The 16,648-nt window shown below is 63.2% G+C and overlaps 1 protein-coding gene across 5 annotated transcripts in view; it reads right to left on the minus strand.

Annotated features, from left to right (window-relative positions):
* MYO18A (myosin XVIIIA) overlaps positions 1 to 12,228 on the minus strand; it is a 31,614-nt gene extending 19,386 nt beyond the window's left edge. For 2 of the 5 annotated variants that reach the window (XM_063402665.1, XM_063402666.1), the window contains exons 1-8: positions 2,873 to 2,960; positions 2,645 to 2,754; positions 2,390 to 2,566; positions 2,073 to 2,283; positions 1,714 to 1,856; positions 924 to 1,024; positions 773 to 836; positions 519 to 663 (exon numbers count right to left, since the gene is read on the minus strand). In XM_063402665.1, coding sequence (XP_063258735.1) covers positions 519 to 663; positions 773 to 836; positions 924 to 1,024; positions 1,714 to 1,856; positions 2,073 to 2,283; positions 2,390 to 2,437 — 712 coding nt within the window. In that variant the 5' untranslated portion in view covers positions 2,438 to 2,566; positions 2,645 to 2,754; positions 2,873 to 2,960. Of the gene's footprint in view, positions 1 to 518; positions 664 to 772; positions 837 to 923; positions 1,025 to 1,713; positions 1,857 to 2,072; positions 2,284 to 2,389; positions 2,567 to 2,644; positions 2,755 to 2,872; positions 2,961 to 3,496; positions 3,554 to 4,077; positions 4,219 to 4,612; positions 4,718 to 4,920; positions 4,984 to 5,169; positions 5,830 to 6,194; positions 6,251 to 7,027; positions 7,083 to 11,145 lie in introns of those variants that run through there. The other 3 variants (XM_063402664.1, XM_063402667.1, XM_063402668.1) reach the window with 3 other exon arrangements.
* Positions 12,229 to 16,648: the final 4,420 nt, after the last annotated feature.

The following is a 16,648-nucleotide window of genomic DNA, read 5'->3' on the forward strand; positions in this document are numbered from 1 at the left end:
CCTGGCCCACATCATAAGCAGCAGGCAAATTTGGGGCTGCCAGGACCCGGCCAGGGTCAGGGTTGGTCCCAGCACACCTGCAGCATCCCAAGCCCCCGTTTGAGCCCCCAAATCAGCGTGGCACCCCCCAGAGCAGAGCCCTCCCCACTCCCATTACCAGCTCCATCTGCCAGCGGGTCTGTGAGGAGGATGGAGGGAAAGGTGTTACACTGGGAATGGGGGACACCCCCCGACTGCCACAGCCCCACCCAGGCCCCCACTCCCCAAGTGGGCAGGGGCCAGCCCAGGGTCTGGGCATGTTCAATTCCCACCAGTTAATGAGACCACCCCAACCATGGGGACAAAGCTGGGTGTCCCAGGGCACTCAGGATGGCAGGGTGCTGTCCCTCAGCTGACACAGCCTCCCACCCTCTCCCCCAGGGCTTGGCTGCACTGCAGGCTGTTTGCAAGGTGCCTCTGGAACCCCTCACATCCATCAGTCTCAGATCTCCCCCTGTTAATGGCTCCCAGCCTGTTACCTTTGGTTGCCCCGGCGGCTCCCAGGTGGTAAATGGCCCCCAGGATGAGCCAGAACGCTTTCTGCTCATCTCCTGAGATGCCCATCACCTTCATGGCTGCCAGGAGCTTGCTGAACTGCTGGGTTGCCTTCTGCTTTTCCTCTGGCTGTGGAAAACAACAGCAGCCATTGGTCTGGGAACCCAGCTCTGCCTCCCCCTGTACTCAAATGGGCCAGAGACCCCCATCTTCCCCCACAGCCCCCCATGGCAACAACCTTGGAGGGGGGCACGATGCCAAAGACATTGTTCTCTGCCAGGTGGTTGAAGTGAAGCTCAGTCCTGCAGGGATAAACACCACAACTGGCTCCATGGGGGAGGTCTCAGAGACCCCCCCACGATGGAGGCCATGGCCTCCCCCCAGCTCACCTCAGGGTGCTGTCAGAGCAGGCCAGCAGGTAGTAGAAGACATTGAAGGTGGCCTCGTTGGCCGGGCGCCGGGCCACACGCAGCTTCTCCAGCAGCAGTGTCTGGCAGAGGTGGGACAGTTGGGAACTGTCCCCAAGTGCCCTGATCCCACAGAGACCTCCCAACCCACCCCAGCCTCATCCTTGCTGCCTGCCCAGGGTCCCCACAGAGCTGTGAGGGTCTCCCTCCCGCTGCAGGGCATCATGTGAATGCAAACATCACCCAAGCAGCCCATGAGTGAGTATCTCTCCTTGGTGAATGCTACTACAAGAGCATGGAGTACATCTGGATTTTAAGGGCTCTGCTGTTATCACAACAGGGAGGTGTCTGGGAGACACATCCTTTGATTTTGGGACTAAGTCAGTAAGGACAGGGAGCTCATCTGATCTGTGTGTGAACAAGGATGAGAGCAGGATGCCAGGCTGCTGAGTGCTGCAAGCATGGCTGGGGATCTGCAGCAGAGCTTGCAGTATAGGAAACACCAGGAGAATCACTGAATGGTTTGGATTGGAAGGTATCTGAAAGATCAACAAGTTCCAAACCCCTGCCATGGGCAAGGATACTTTTCCCTATCCCAGGCTGCTCCAAGCCCTGTCCAACCTGGCCTTGAACGCTGTCACAGGGGATGGGGCAGTTACAGCTTCTCTGGACAACATTCCCAGGAGGATGGACTGGCTCCCACACCACAGGGAGCCACACTGGCAAGGATGGACCAGCTCCCATGCTGGGGGGGCCACCCCGGCCCCCTCACCTGTACAGAGGCAGACGCCACCTGCCCAGCCTGGTCGAAGTCCAGCGAGATGATCTGGGAGAAGCGGGTGGCGTTGCCGTTCATGCCAGTGCTGCTGTTGCCAAAAGCCTCCAGGATGGTGTAGAGAGCCTGCCACTTCTCCACTGCGGGCAGAGAAGGGGACAGTGCAGGGGCTGCACGGTGGGCAGGGGGCCAGGGCCAGCCAGGCAGGTGCTGCTGTTCCCCTGCAGCCCCCAGGAGCGCAGCAGAGGTACCGGTGTGACACAGTGACACAGTGACAGAGTGACAGCCCCGCTCGGCTGTGACCGCGAAGCGAGGGGCGTAAGCAGGCACGGCAAAGGGACTGCAGAGGGACTCACCAGAGAAGACCTTGCCGGTGCTGCCGGCGATGGTGGCGAGGTACTGCACCAGGTGCTGGCAGTTGGTGGTTTTGCCGCTGCCGCTGGCGCCCAGCAGGACGATGGCCTGGTCCTGGCGGCTCATCAGCATGCTGCGGTAGGCGGCCTGCGCCACCGCGTAGATGTGCGGGGACGCGTCCTCCCTGCGGCACCCCTTGAACATGTGCATGACCTGCCGGGCACAGCGAGGGGACACGGGCAAGGGTCAGTGCTCTGCCACCCCCTCTGTGCGCTGCCAGCTGCTCGTCCCCTCCGGCGTCCCCCCACAGCAGCGTCACCTTCTCAGAGTACATGGAGGGGGAGCTCAGCGGGTTGATGATGACCATGGTGGGCCCGGCGTAGGTGTGCAGGAGGTTGCCGCCATAGCGCTGGCGCAGCGTGTGCAGCGTGCTGGACTCGTTGAGGTAGAGGAGGCTGGCGAGGTCCTCCACACGGTCACAGGACGGGGGGTTCGCCTGGCAGCGAGGTTGAGATGGGGCAGGTCAGGCAGGGAACGGGGGTCTGCCCCGCCGGCCCCCGCCCCGCAGCCCTACCTTCTCCACATCGTCCTCCTCCACCTCCAGGACAGCTCCATCGTGGTCCAGTTTCACCTTCACCTTGCCCTCGGGCAGGGGACTGCCCACCTCCGGCCGCAGCTGGCTGCCTGTGAGGGGCACGGGGAGCTCAGAGGGGCTGTGCTGGCAGCCCCCAGGGACACCGCAGTGGGGTCAGGGGGGACAGGGAGGGTGGGGTGCTGTGTCCCAGCAGTGCCCCTGGCTCACCCAAGGAGAAGCCATCCCTGTGCACCAGCCACACCTTCTCGGTCTCGTACCAGGCCTCCTCAGCTGCTATCTGCTCCTCTGTCTTGGCCTGTGGGACAGCAGATGTGGAGAGGTTGTGGTCACCTGCCCCCTGCCCTGTCTCACCCCCTCCTCTCATCCCTGGGGTTGGAGAGAGCAGGGCTGACTGGCCACAGGACAGCCAGGACACCTGCACAAGCCACAAACCCTCCCAGCACACGTCCCCAGTCTGCCTGGTGGGAACCCCTGTGGGCACAGGGCTGCAGAGACCACCAGGGCCCTGCCACAGCTCGGGGCAGACACAAAGACATAGTGACCCACAGGCACATTCACCATGGCCACCTCGGGCGAGCCAGGAGGGGCCAAGCTCCCAAACCACAGCCCTGAGAGCAGGCACCCACTCCAGCCACGTGCCAGGACGTAGGGACACCAGACATGCCATGGGGACATGGGACATGCTGCAGGGACATGCTGTAGGGACACAGGACACACTGAGGCACATAATGGAGACACACAGGACATGGCACAGGACTCTGCCAGGCTGGTGGCCAGCACGGCGGGGATGTCCCTGGCACAAGGAGAGCAGGACGAGCCCCAAAGCCAAACCTGAGCTGCAGCAGGGGCGGGGCCAAGGGGAGCTGCCGGCGCATCGTCCGCTGGACCCTGGCGAGGCCGAGAGACGGCGGTGAAAGTGAGAAGGGCTCAGCCCTGCCCCGCACGCAGCACGGAAAGAGGCGAGGGGGAGCGAGCGCAGGCAAAGCTGTGCCAAACCCTGCGGGCGCTCCTCGTGCCACGGCCACCACCGTGGACAGCGGGGTGGCGAGTCCAGTGCAGTGCTGGACAGACACAGAGCTGGGAAGGACACTGGCCACGAGGCCGTGCTGCCAAAGCCCTGGGGCTGGGGGTCACTGCACTGACCCCGCTCTGAGCTCTGCCAGCACCACGTGCCACAGCTGCTTCGGCACGAGCCATGCGTCCTGCCTATGCCAGCACTCTACCCCTTCTCACCCTGCTCCACACCCCTGCCCGCCCCAGCTGTGCCACCTCCACTGAGGGCACCCTCCTGGGACGTCCGGCTTCCTGGCATGACCTCGCTGGGGAGGGAAGAGGCACCCAGCCCCGGCTGCCCTGGCACCCGCCAGCCCCGTGGCAGCCCACGGAGCAGGGTGGGATGGGGAAAGCCTTACGCTCCAGCACGAGGCGCGGGCGCAGATGCCAGCCCAGCGGCAGACAGAGGATGGCGGGGGGTCCCTGGTGGAGGCAGAGGGCTCCTGAGGACGGGGGTACAGTACCTGGCTGGGTGCCGAGGCGGAGGCGGCGGGGTCCAGCTAATGGCAGCAAGGAAGGAGGAGAGAAAGAAGAGAGGGGGTGAGAGGCAGAGAGCAGAAGCAGCACCCTGACAAGCCACAGGGGCCCAGCATGGCCATGATCACACAGCACCATCAGGACATCATCTATTCCAACCACCACAGTGGGCCTGGGCCCCTACGGGGATGCCAGCATCTCCCCATTCCCAGCAGTCTGAGCAATGATCCCCAAACCCACCAACAGCCCTGGTCATCCATTCCCTGCTGCCAGTGTCACCCAGAGATGGACCGTGGGGTTGGCAGCCAGACACAGGGGTACATCACCGTGTGCAGAGCACACAGCAGCACATCCTGGGCAGCCACACGCTGCCCATGCCTCCCCAGCCCTGGGAAGGCGACACGCAAGCACCAACACCTCCAGAATTACAGAAGTGGTGAAGATCCTCTCCAGCCGGAGCTGCGCTTCCTCAGATGGGCTCAGCGGGGACGTGGGGCCAGGGGAAGCAGGGCCAGGGGCAGCCTGGAGGCAGAGCACCATTAGCTCCAGGCCAGCTGCCCCACAGCCCTCACAGCCCTGGCACATGGGCACTAGCAGGGCCATTGCAAGGGCTTTCCCAGCCCTGCAGCCCATCAGTGCTTGGGGCAGGAACCAGGGTGAAGGCACAGCTGGGTACCAGTGTGTACCCACAGTGTCCATGGACCTGGGTCACCACTCCTACACACCTGCTGGGGGTCAGCCGCGGTATTTTTCACAGGGGTCGGCCGCTTCTCACTGGTCTGCAGCTTCTTCTCCACATGAAATGGAGGGGAGACAAGGAGCAGCATGATGGAGTGGCCACAGCACACACGACTGCCCCAAAAAAATGACTCCCACCCACACCACACATCTCAAGACCACGGCAAACCATGCAGGTGAGCTCACACCATGCTGCACTGGGGCCAGAGCGCCCCTTGCTGTGCACACACCGGTACCTTGTGCCTCTCCAGGGCCGTGGGTTTCAGAGCAGACGCCTTTGCCGGCTCCGCTTTCCCTCCCGAAGGCTGCACCGGTGGCTCTGGTTTGGCTGCAGCGCCTGGGGACGGCTGTGCGTCCCCACCAGCCGGCTCCCGGCACTTCTCCTGCCTGTCCCCTGCCCGGGGCCGCGGCCGGTGCTCCTTGGTTTTGCCCTTTGCCATGAGGGTTTTGAGCCCCTCTGAGATCTCGTCCTTGGGTTCCGGCTTGGCAGGGGCTGAAGACACCACGGCGGGGGGAGGTGGCGGGGCAGGGGGAGCCGGGACACCGGGACGACCTGTTTCCTCCTTCCTTGGGGGTGGCACTGGCTCAGGAGATTTGGCATCTCGGCCTGGCTCCTTGGCACCGCCACCGTCCTCCCCTGGCAGGACCTTGCGGACCACCTTGCGCACCACCCGGACCACCTTGCGGCGGGAGAGCCCCTGGCCGTCATCTCCCTGTGCCTCAGCGGCCGGGCCCTCCAGCCCATTCACAGCTGCCCCGTTCAGCACCGGCTCTGGGCTCTTCCCTCTCCCAGGAGGTGGCTCGGGGCTCTTGGCGGGTTCAGGGCTCTTCACAGGCTCAGGTTTTGGGGGCTCAGCTTTCGGGAGTGTGGATGCTGCGTCCTTCGGGCTCTCTGACTGCAGCCACAATGACACCAGTGTGAGTGGAGGTCCAGCCTCCACTGCTGTTTGGGACACAGCTCTGCCCTGCCATGGAGCACAGCTCCTGGCCAGACCCCAGCACTGGGGACACAGCAACCTTCCTCACCAACCCACAGCCTCACAATGGATCCCAGGGCAGGGAGCAGTGTGACCTCCCTGCCCCACTAACAGTGACCATTCAACCCTCAGGCTGCCAGCATGGGTGTAAAACTCAGTGCTCAGGGCATCACTAAGCCCATGACCCTGCATGGTGTCCCCAAGCCCTGTCACAGGGGCTGTTCCCACCAAGGATGAGCCCCATCCCAAAAAGCTCCACCCTGCCCGTGCCCTGTGACACTTACAGCCCCATCCTCCTTCACGGGTCTTTTCACAGCTAAAGATTTGTCCTCGTCCTTGACCTGAGGGTCAGACAAACAAGAGGAGCATATTTCAGCCCACTGTGGGGCCTTGCTGCCGAAAACCCCCTGGGACCATCACTCCATGCCAGCCCCAGTTTGCAGCCCACTGCAGGGACAAGGACGTGTGTCCTTCCAGGCTTCCCATCAGCCAAAAAAACCAGGGGTGAAGCGCAGAGATGCACCCTAGTTACAGTAAAACCCAAAGGTAGGAGAAGTAAGTGCTCTGCCCGCCTGGCCTGGGCCCTCTCATCATGTGCAGCCAGTGAGGGAGGTGGTTCAGAGTCCCAGCACTCCTCCTGCAGGGTTCTGTCATTCTACACGTCACCCCCCCGGTGTCACAGCACGTTTAAAGTGTCACCAGCTAATCTCTGCAGCAGCCGGACACGCCAGATCCCTGCTGACCCCGGGGAAACCAGGGGCCTCCGAGGGGTGGGCGGCCAAACCCTGCCCTGAGCTGTGACTCTGAGTGCCAGCACTCGGCTGTGACACTGCGGTGGCAGGGTGTGGCGCATCCTGTGGGCACATCACACAGCAGCTCCTGGGTGGCAGGTGGCACTGAGGTGGCTCACACCGTGTTAGGGGCTGCACCAGACACTCACAAAGCTGTTAGTGGTGGTGTTAGTGATCACATGCATGGCGGTGTTGGTGACCCCAGCCCAGCACAGTGAGGCTGGCAGCGCTGCTCCAAACATGGTGCCAGCACTGGGCAAACTGGGGGAGCTGCTCAGCAGCGTGACCCAAACGTGGGGCGCAGGCAAACATGCAAGAGAGACTTCCCTTCTGCTCCCAGAACGCAAACCGGGATGAGAACGCCATGGTGATGTCTCATGGAGCCGCAGCCCTGGCTGGGGAGAGAGGGAGAGGTGAGATGGACTGGGGACAGCACACAGAACTCCAAAGCACAGCACAGGGTACAGGCACCTGCCCTGCCCCACCTGGGATCCTCAGGAATGCGGGTCTGAGCCCACCTGGACCTGCTCAGCATACAGTGCCAACAGGAGGGGCTCTGGGGACAGACAGGTGACCAGTCTGAGACCCAGCAAAACTCACTGTGTAAAAAAAACCCTTTAGTCAGGCTGCAGGACTGCGGCCCCCGCTCCCCTGAGCGGGCCAGGCCGCTGCGCTAAGCAAATGCCAGGGTGAGGGAAGGGATATTTTCTGCCCCAGCTCCTGACAGCCTGGGTTTATTCTGAGCCTGACCCCGTGCCAGTGGCCAAGCAGCTCTGGTGGGACCTGCTGCCCTGGATGGCACCCACTGTCCAAGCCCACGTTGTGCCTGGGGCCACTGGGGAGAAGCCCCCTCTCAGGGCCAGGCGTGGCACAGGGGAGCACCTGGCCACCAAAGCAACCCAGCAGTCTGGGAGTACATCCCTGAGGGGTCCCCTGTCCCCCCAGACTGTCACCATGGTGTGAAACGCCAGTGCCTGGAGCACAGGCTGAGCATGGGGGTCTGGAGATTAATCCACCTGTGCTTCAGAACCCCCAAACTCTCTGCCCACAGCACTCCCAGCACTCCGAGCAGCCTGGCACTGCCACAGAGGTCTCCAGAGAGCACCGGCCATGAGGTCCCCACAACAAACAACCCCAAAGCGCCCCAGGGGTGGGTTCAGCCTCGCAATCCCCGATCCCAGCAGCAGGATTGTCTCCCCTGGAGCCCCCTCATGCTCCCCCAAGCCGTGCTGGCCACGCCGGGGGTCCCCACCTTACCAGAGGAAGCCAGGAGAAGGGTTTCCGCTGGGGCGAGCACGGCACCACACGGGAGAGGCTCTGGTGGGGCGGCAGCCGGCAGCGGGGACAGCTGGGCTGATAGGGCCACCCTAAAAATAGCCCAGGAATGCGAGGGCCCCGCCGGCGCAGCAGCAGCCGGAGGAGAGCTGGGGGGGGACACGCGGGCAGTGGGGCCTCGCCGCCACCACCGTCACCGTCACCGCTGCCAGAGGAAGTGATGTGGGCTCTGCCGCCGGGGAACTGCCCAGCCTCCGTGCACCGTCCGCCCCGAGCGGGAGGGAGAGACACCCCCAAGCCCAGAGCAGCTGGAGGGGGGCCAGGGAGGGCTCTGTGCCTCCAAGGATGGGGTTGCACAATCCACACCCCGGGGTGTTTGGTGTCGTGCCAGGCGGTGCGACCCGGACACTTCCTGCTCCTCCTCTGGCTTTGCCATGAACATGAGATCCCCCTAAAAATGTTCTTGGGGACAGACAGCACCCCAGCAGCCCATGGTAAAGATGTTTTCATGGCAAAGCTGCCTCTGGAAGTCCAAGATGTCCCTGGAAGCAGCGGGAGTGGGGCAGTGGACAAGGGGCCTGGGGCATCCCCATGTGGGGAGGAGTGGGTGGCAGGGAGCCAGGGCTGGTGGCACCTTACGAGCAGCAGTGACACAGGCATGGCACAGCTGGCAGCTGAGCAGGTCCCTGCCCAACCGAAGGACACAGATGTGCCTTGAATAAAACAACATTCCCAGAGGATGCAGAGGGTCCCAGGCTGGCACACCCCACTGCACAAGGGACAGGCCACATCAAACACCCTCGGCAGGGCTGGCATAACACAGCAGAGAGTGTCTGCAGTGACACGGGTGTCCCCAGGCAGCACAGGCATGCAGCGACCTCCACTGGGATGCCCAGCCCAGCTGTTTGGTGACAGCAGCAATTCTGCCTGGCCAGGGTATTGCTCTCATTCCTAAGCCAGGAAATTCAGCAGACACACCCTGGCCCATGGCTGAGCCCACTGGATACAAGCCCCCTCCCAGGACCTGCCCACACTGGGACACCACACCTCAGCAAGAGCAGAAAAAGAGCCAAACCAAGAACTTCCCAAGCACAGAAAAGTGATAAAAGTGCCTCCCACATGATGAGAGTCCCACACTCCTACCCTGGAGGGACATGGGGAACCCAGCCATGCCATGGCACAGTGGCCTTGCACCCTGGGGACAGCAACCTGCAGGGACCTGGGTGCCTGAGGACAAGGTTGGCCAGCACAGTCACCGGATGCCCGTGGCCCTGCTGAAGCACTGGAGCGTTTCTGGAATATTTCTGCTGGGCCGGCGCACGCCTGAGGAATTTCGCCGGTAAATAAATAAATACGAGTGTGGAGCCGAGCCAGCCCAGCTGCCCCACACTGGGAGCAAGGCTGGGACACAGAGGGGGTTTTACCCCAACCCCAATGCCCACGCTGTGCCAGCAGCTGGCCCTGTCACCCCACAGCACTGACAACCCCCCAGGACACAGCAGGTGCTGCCACTGCCCAGCCAGGTCCGTGGGGACAAGAGTGACCCAGCACAGACCCAGTGAGGGGTCAAACCCCCCCATGGTGCACAGGGAGCCCAGCACCATCCCTCTCCAGCCAGGGAGAGGCTTCCAGAGCAACAGCTCAAAATATGTCTATAATTTCCTGTTTCAAAAAGGATCATTTTTATTTAAATTAGGACCAGAAACATTCCAGGGAGCTTAGTGGGGCCTGGGGGAGAGCAAGGCCTCCCTGTATGCCAGCACCTTGTGTGAGGGACCCTCAGCTGCACCCAGGACCCCAGTCTGGGCTCCCTAGCACCAGCAAAGGCACAGCTGGTGTCACTCTGGTGCACCGTGCAGGAGGAGGAGGCATCCTGTGCCAGGAGGTGCCTGCGCTGCGGTGACACAGTCACTGCCATCCCTCTGGCCAGCTCCCACCAGCTGATGCCATCAAACCACACCATGTTCCGGCACAAGGCTGCACATTCCAGCCTCTCCCAAGCAGCCCCAAGGGCACCGGCGTCTCCTCTCCCCCTTCCCAGCCCAGCCCGGCGCTGCTGGAAGGCACAAGCCCCTCGCTGGCTCCGTGTATGCCAAGGTGCTGTGACACGGTGACAGCCGTGCCCCGTGCCCACACAGGGTTATCCCTCCAGGGGTTATCGAGGCAGCAGTGCCCGGTGATGCCCGCAGGGCTCCGGGGAGGAGCTGCGGGAAAGGCACGGCTCTGGCTCGGCGCAGACTCCACCCGCAGTGCCGGCATCTGCTCGAGGGGCACACGGAGCCCCGTGGCCACCCTCACTCCATCCTGGCAGGCACAGGGCCTCGCCATGCACAGGGTGGCTCTCCCCAGTGCAGGCAACCTGCTCTGCAGCCACAGGCACCCTCCTCCCCCTAAGGAAGGCTTAAAAACACACTAAACAAGTCCAGTTCTATACTAAACAACACCACGCTCCTGCCACCATGGAGGGGGTCCAGCCCTGCAGGATGCTGGCATTTGGGGGGCTCCACTGGAGTGCCCGGCTGGCCAGGACGCTGGTTAGCCTGTGGCAGGGTCAGCAGTGGCGGGCAGCAGGCATGAGGGATGTGGGTCACCCAGCCATTAAGTTTCTATTTATACAGCAGCAGCAGTAGCAGCCGCGCACGCAGGGCTGCGCACGCCAGCAGCAGCTCCCGGCCCCTGGCACGCTGTGTGCCTGCCCCAGTCCCCGGGGAGGATCCCAGTGGGGGACGCCAGCGTGGGCAGCGGAGCAGGCAGTGTCCTTCTGCAAAGCAGCCTTTGGAATTTCCTGGCAGTGAGGAGCAAAGCTCCCTTCTCAGCTGGACTGTGCTCAGTCAGCAAAGAGATGGGGATAGACTTCCCGCAGGCAACGCAGAGCTGGGCTCTCCTGCGGCCCCTCTGGTGGGAGGAAAACCCAACCCAACAGCACCCTGAGCACCTTGGGGGGCAAAACCCACCAGTGATGATTTGCAAGAGCTGATGCATCACCGCTGCATCACCGCTGCATCCCAGCCACAGCCTCCCACTCCCCCCTGTGCATCGCTCCAGGCCGGAGCAGCCTCGGCACCCGCTGTTTCCCATGGCCCCTGCCAACCCAAACACCCCCGCGAGGACGCTGGCACAGGCAGAACCCAGGCCCGGCCGTGCCCGCGGTGGGGACAGCGTTACTCACATCCCAGGCAGCACGGCGTGTCCCCTGGCCGCCCCGCAGCCAGCAGCGGCTCAGCTCGCTCAGCTCCAGGATGGGCTGCACCTTCAGCTGCACCGTCTCCCCGGACTGCCGGATCATCTCCACGATCTCATCCCGGGATTTGCTCTCCACGTTCCGCCCGTTGATCTCCACCAGCCGGTCGCCCGGCACCAAGCCCAAGGCCAAGTCTTTGGTGCCGGCTCCGGGCTCGGCGAAGTGCACCACGCGCCGGTACACCTGCCCGTCGGGGCCCCGGTCCAGCATGGTGGTGCGGCGCAGGGAGAAGCCGAAATCGCCCGTGTTGCGCCTCTGCAGCTCCAGCTGCCGTGGGGTGGGGGGCTGGGGGGGCACCAGGGCGGGCAGCCGCAGCTCGGCGGGGAACCTCTTGCCCACGAGCTCCGGCACCCTGGCACGCAGGGAGGCGGCGGGAGGGGCGCAGGGCTGTCCGGGGGGAACCCCCTGCTTGTCCAGAGGGGTCTCCAGCGCGCGCACCTCCACCTGTGGGGAGGGGGCTGCCGAGTGCTCAGAGGGCGTGGAGGTCTCTGAGGTGCTCTCATCTCGGCTTTTCTGGGAGAAGGAGAAGCGTTTGACGATCACCTGGGAGTTCTGCTTGGCCAAGGAGCCAAACTTGGCTGCCCGCTGCAGCACTGAGCCCTTGAAGTTGGTATCGTCCGCCTTGAGATCATCGCTGGAGCTGGCCGTGCTCAGGTGGCCCGAGTCCAAGATGACGCTGCCCCGGTTGCTGTCGGAGTCGATATCTGTGAGGTGCAGCTCAGAGCCACTGGCCACTTTAATAGGGATGGGGTTGGAGATCTCCAGGCGGGTCTTGGAGTCCCTCTTGGAGGCACGGTTGAGGTTGAAGAAGCCCCTACGCATGCTCATCTCCTCCAGGCTCTTGAGTTCAGCCGCTGACATTCGCTCCTTTTTCTCCTTCTTCTTCTCCTTCCGGGCCCCATCCTTCTCTTTGTCCTTCTTCATCAGGTTGAACATGGTGGATGCGGGCTCGGGGCACTCTTGCCCCCACGGCAGGGCACTGGGCTGGGGCTCTGGTCACGGCACAGCCGCCTGTGCAGAAGGACAGACAGAAGGTGCCATCAGAGAGCAGCACGGCCACCACCCACCCACCACCCCTCCATCCACCCCACTGGTCACCCCAGCTGCCAACCCCAGCCCCTGGGCCATGTTCCAGTATTCCCACCCTCCCTGGGGACTGCAGCACCACAGGGCTGAGACTGCCCCAGTCAATGTGTCCTCGTCCTGGCTGGGCACCAAGCCCCAGGGATGCAGCAGGGATGGCCCTGTACCCCCAGGGTTGCCCCAAAGGAAGCCCAGAAGCCTGGCAGTGCCTGGCACCGGGGCTCACTGCAGGCAACACCCTCAGCAGCTCAGGAGCAGCATGGGTGGGCAGGGAAGAAAATATCCCAGTGCATTCTGCAGCAGTTACTGCTGGCAGGGACACTCCCCAGGGTAAAACCCCCATTCCATCCAGCCACCAATGTCCTGCCTGCTGTTCAAAAGCCCCTTGTTGAGGAAACAGAGGCCTTTCTGCTGCTCATCCTGGCTCTGGCCACCGCAAACCACAGGGGCTGCCGTGGGCAGTGTCCCCACCAGGGAGGAGCCGGAAACACGGCCTGGAGCGAAGGTTGCTCTAATAAACAGGAACCTGTAAAATCACATCCCTCCCAACACTGATAAGTGTCTAATTTTAGCCAGGGCGACGTAGAGGCTCGTGACGCTGCCGGCGACCTCCAGGAACAGTCGCTCTTTCATTCGGGCATCCCGCGCGGAGCGGGGGGAGCACCCAGCTCCCAGCGGGAAAACCACGGCTGGACAGAAAATCCAACTCCCTCCTGGAAAACCCCACGTGCACCCAGTGTCTGGGGACACCCAGTGCCTGGGGGCACCCACAGTCTCACCCTGCATGGGGTGCTATGGGACTCCTCTGCCCCTGGGGTAACTGGTAGCTCCCCCCCCCAGCCTCCATCGAGTGCTTGGGCTGTGGATAAACAACTCCAAAGTGGAGCAGGAGGCTGGCAGCGCCCGTGGGACAGGCTGACAGCTATATATAACAGGGCAGGAAACTGCACAGGAACTTAACCTCAGCACAAAGGACAACAGGAAAGCTCCCCACGTTTGAAGCATCTGCTTTAGAGCTCTCCAACGGGTGTGGGGATGAGGTCTGGGCAGCTGTAGGGATGGGTAGCGCTGCCCACGGTGGGAGTGCAGGCTGTGCCTGGGGTGCATGGATGTGCTGTGCTGTGCCAAGCTGCACCTTGGCTCCAGCACAGCATCAGCACTGCATCACCATCACTGCCTGGACCATCTCCCTGCAAAGGCACATGGTCTGCACTGCCCTTGAACACACCCAGTGGGACAAGGGAAACCCATTTTCCCCTTGGCAAAGCCATACAGGGATGGCAGGGAACTCCCTGAACTCCGCTGCCCCTCCGGGCTGGGCCAGGAGCACACATGCCTGGGAGAGGCCTGGCCACAGGGCAGGTGAGGACAGAGCCCTGCAAGCCATGACACAGTGTTGGCTCTGGGTGATACCTCTGAGGCAGTGAGGGGAAGCAGCCTGAGGGACAAGGTCAGGCTTGCATGACCAGAGGGGCTTGCCACAGTTGTGCTCACACCACCCAGCCCCACGGCTCTGGCTGCTCTGCCCTCTCTGCAGCACCTGAGGCTTTACCCAGACCCACAGCAGGGCCTGGGCAGGGCAGGGCCCCAAAACACATGAAAACAACCCCGTTCCTTTCCCCTCTCCCAGAACTGCTGGCTGTGGGGTGATCACTGACCCGAACCAGGGGACAGCACAGCTCCTTCTCCTGACCCACAGCAGGTGCTGCCACAAAGGGCACCACGGCCGTGCCATCCTGGGGACTGCTCCCCTGTGCCAGAGCCTCAGCACAAACAATGGCAGGGAGGGAACCACCTGCACCTGTTCCTGTCCCCCCTGTGTGACACATGCCACCGCTACCACAGCTGCCCAGGCATCCCCGAGGCTGTACAAAAGGGCTGCACCCCTGGGAGCACCCAGTGCTCACCCTATGGCAGGGAGGGGCTGCTGGGATCCTTCCTGGGGGTCCCTTGGGAGTGGAGCCACTCGCCAGGCAGGTGCTGGTTGGAGCCACGGCGCCGGGAGACAGGCGGGCAGCGCGCTCTTTGTCCTCGCGGCTCCTCTCCCGGCACACAGGCTGCCTCCCAGCCTTTGTACGCTCAACAAAAAGGGGGAACAGCGTTCCCAGCCGCATCGCTAATCAGGCAGCACAGGCGGCCGCTGCCGCAGCCACGTGTGCCCCACTCAGGGCCACAATAGGCAGCGGTGGGGCAGGGAGACAGGACTTTTGTGGGCTGGGGGAAGGACCGCAGTGTCCGCCCCGCACTGGTGTCCCCAGCCCGTATGGGATGCCATTGTGGCTTGATCCCTTTTCCCCACGAAGCCTCCCGCCACGGATGGGTGCAGCCCGAGGCCGCGAGCAGGAGGTGGCTGCCGAGCGTCTCCTCGCTCCTGATTCAGACCCACAGCACCTTCCCTGACTCAGCCCGGGCTTGCTCCAGGACTCCCCTTGGCCAGGCGTGTTTGGGGCAGCAGCATTCATGAGCCGTGGCAGGGAAGGGAGAGGCGCCCGCCGGCACCGGCTGCGCTCCGGGATCGCACGCAAGGATGCTGCTGTGACACCGGGCTGGCAAAAGATGAGGACGTCACCTTGGAAGGGCCCGATGGCAGAAAGGGAGATGCACCTCAATGCCCCCCAAGCCACAAGTCCTCTCTGAGCCACCCAAGCAGGAGCTGGATGCACCTTCCCCCATGTGCCCCCAGCACAGCCAGGAGCCCCCGCGTCCCTGCCAAGGCGCCGGGGAGTTCCAGGCAGGGAGGAAGGCGTTCACTGAAACTCCCAGCCACTCCTTCCCTCCTCGAGACGCAATCTCGTCCGACACGCTCCCGCGCAGGGACCTGCACGGCAAGTTCCACAGTCGCCTGCCCTCCCTGCTCTGCTCCCTGGTGCCAGCAGCAGGGCTGTGCTCCCACACCACTTTGGCACAGGAGCTGGTGACTGTCCCCTCCTCGGGCACACCGTGTTGGGGTACCCTGTGCCCTGGCTGTGCCCAGCCAGGAAGGGATGGTGCCGTGCCAGGGAACAGGAGCTGCTGGCAGCAATTCCAAGCAGCCAGGCCAGCTCCTACGCAGGGCGAATCGGGGCTGACGTGCATGATGGCTCCTTGCTGGACACAAGTTTTCCACAGAACAAGGAAATTTAGGGGGTTTCCAAATCCCTCTGCAATGCCTTCCCTTATGGACAATGCTGGAATGTGTCAAGAGGAAAACAATCCTGGATCTACCTGAGTCACAGCCAGGATGTGTCACCAGGCTCTCCCCAGAGCAGGATTTCAGGCCCTCCTGCTGCAGGAACCCCATGTCCAACAGCAAAGGGGACCCAGACTGGTTATGAGGGGTCACTCCAGGCCAGGAAGGTGCATGGGGTGCAAGCATCTGCCTCACCCCAAAGCTGGGGAATGACACAGCTCAAGAAGTCTTACAGCGTAGACCCAGAGGCAGTGGGGCAGGATCTTGGCTGGGCTGCCAGGTGGGACACGGTTTCATAACCAGCTGGGGGGTCAGGTGGGCTGCAGCCCCCTCAGCACAGGGCGCACGCCTCCCTCATCACCCTTTTCCGGCCCCAAATTCACAGCCTGACGCCCTGCATGGCCCTGCCCATGGCAAAGGTTGAGGGCCGAGCCACAGCTCGTCAGTGGGCAAAGTCCAGGGCTGATGTAGGTGCTGTGAGAATGCCCAGTTCCTGACTGGGACGGGGAGTGGAGAGGGGTCCCCCAGAGTCAGAGTGCCAGGGCCAGCCTTCGGGTGTAGGAATACACTGCCATGTGCCCACACTTTCCTGTAATTGCCCTAAGTTTAGTTCTGGCACTCGCTGACCAGACAATTTGCATCTCACAGGCCGGCTGGAAACCACACGATTTAGGGATGCACGTCCCAGCCCTCACCCGATGCTCCATATATTCCTCTCTGGGAAAATTAGCAGGCACTGGGGCAACCACAGCCCTGTGCGCCCCCGCCACCCCCAGCACAGCAGCTCGCCGAGTGCCACCCACCCCTGTCACTCCAAGGAGGTGCCTCAGGTGCCAGCGGCAGCGGCCCCAGCAGCGATGTGGTTAGCGGCGAGCCGGGCTAATGGCTTTGGATGCAATTCCCCGGTGGTGTGGGAAAGGCCCAGGCCAGCGGGTTCTCCCTGGAAGCAGGGGAGCCCTGCAGAGGGTGCTGGGGTACCCAACACGGAGCACCTGACACGGGGCATCCTGCAGGGGGGACACGCGGGGACACCGCGCACAGAAACGCGCCCCGCACAAGGTGACACGCACATGCAAACACGCACACGAGTGACACCGGGGGCTGCGCGGGCGCTGCCAGGCAGGAGCGGGCCGTGCTAACACCCACAGCCCGCAACCGGGGGGCTCCGCACCCACCCCC

Source organism: Prinia subflava, chromosome 8 (assembly GCF_021018805.1).
Source record: "Prinia subflava isolate CZ2003 ecotype Zambia chromosome 8, Cam_Psub_1.2, whole genome shotgun sequence".
NCBI lineage: Eukaryota > Metazoa > Chordata > Aves > Passeriformes > Cisticolidae > Prinia > Prinia subflava.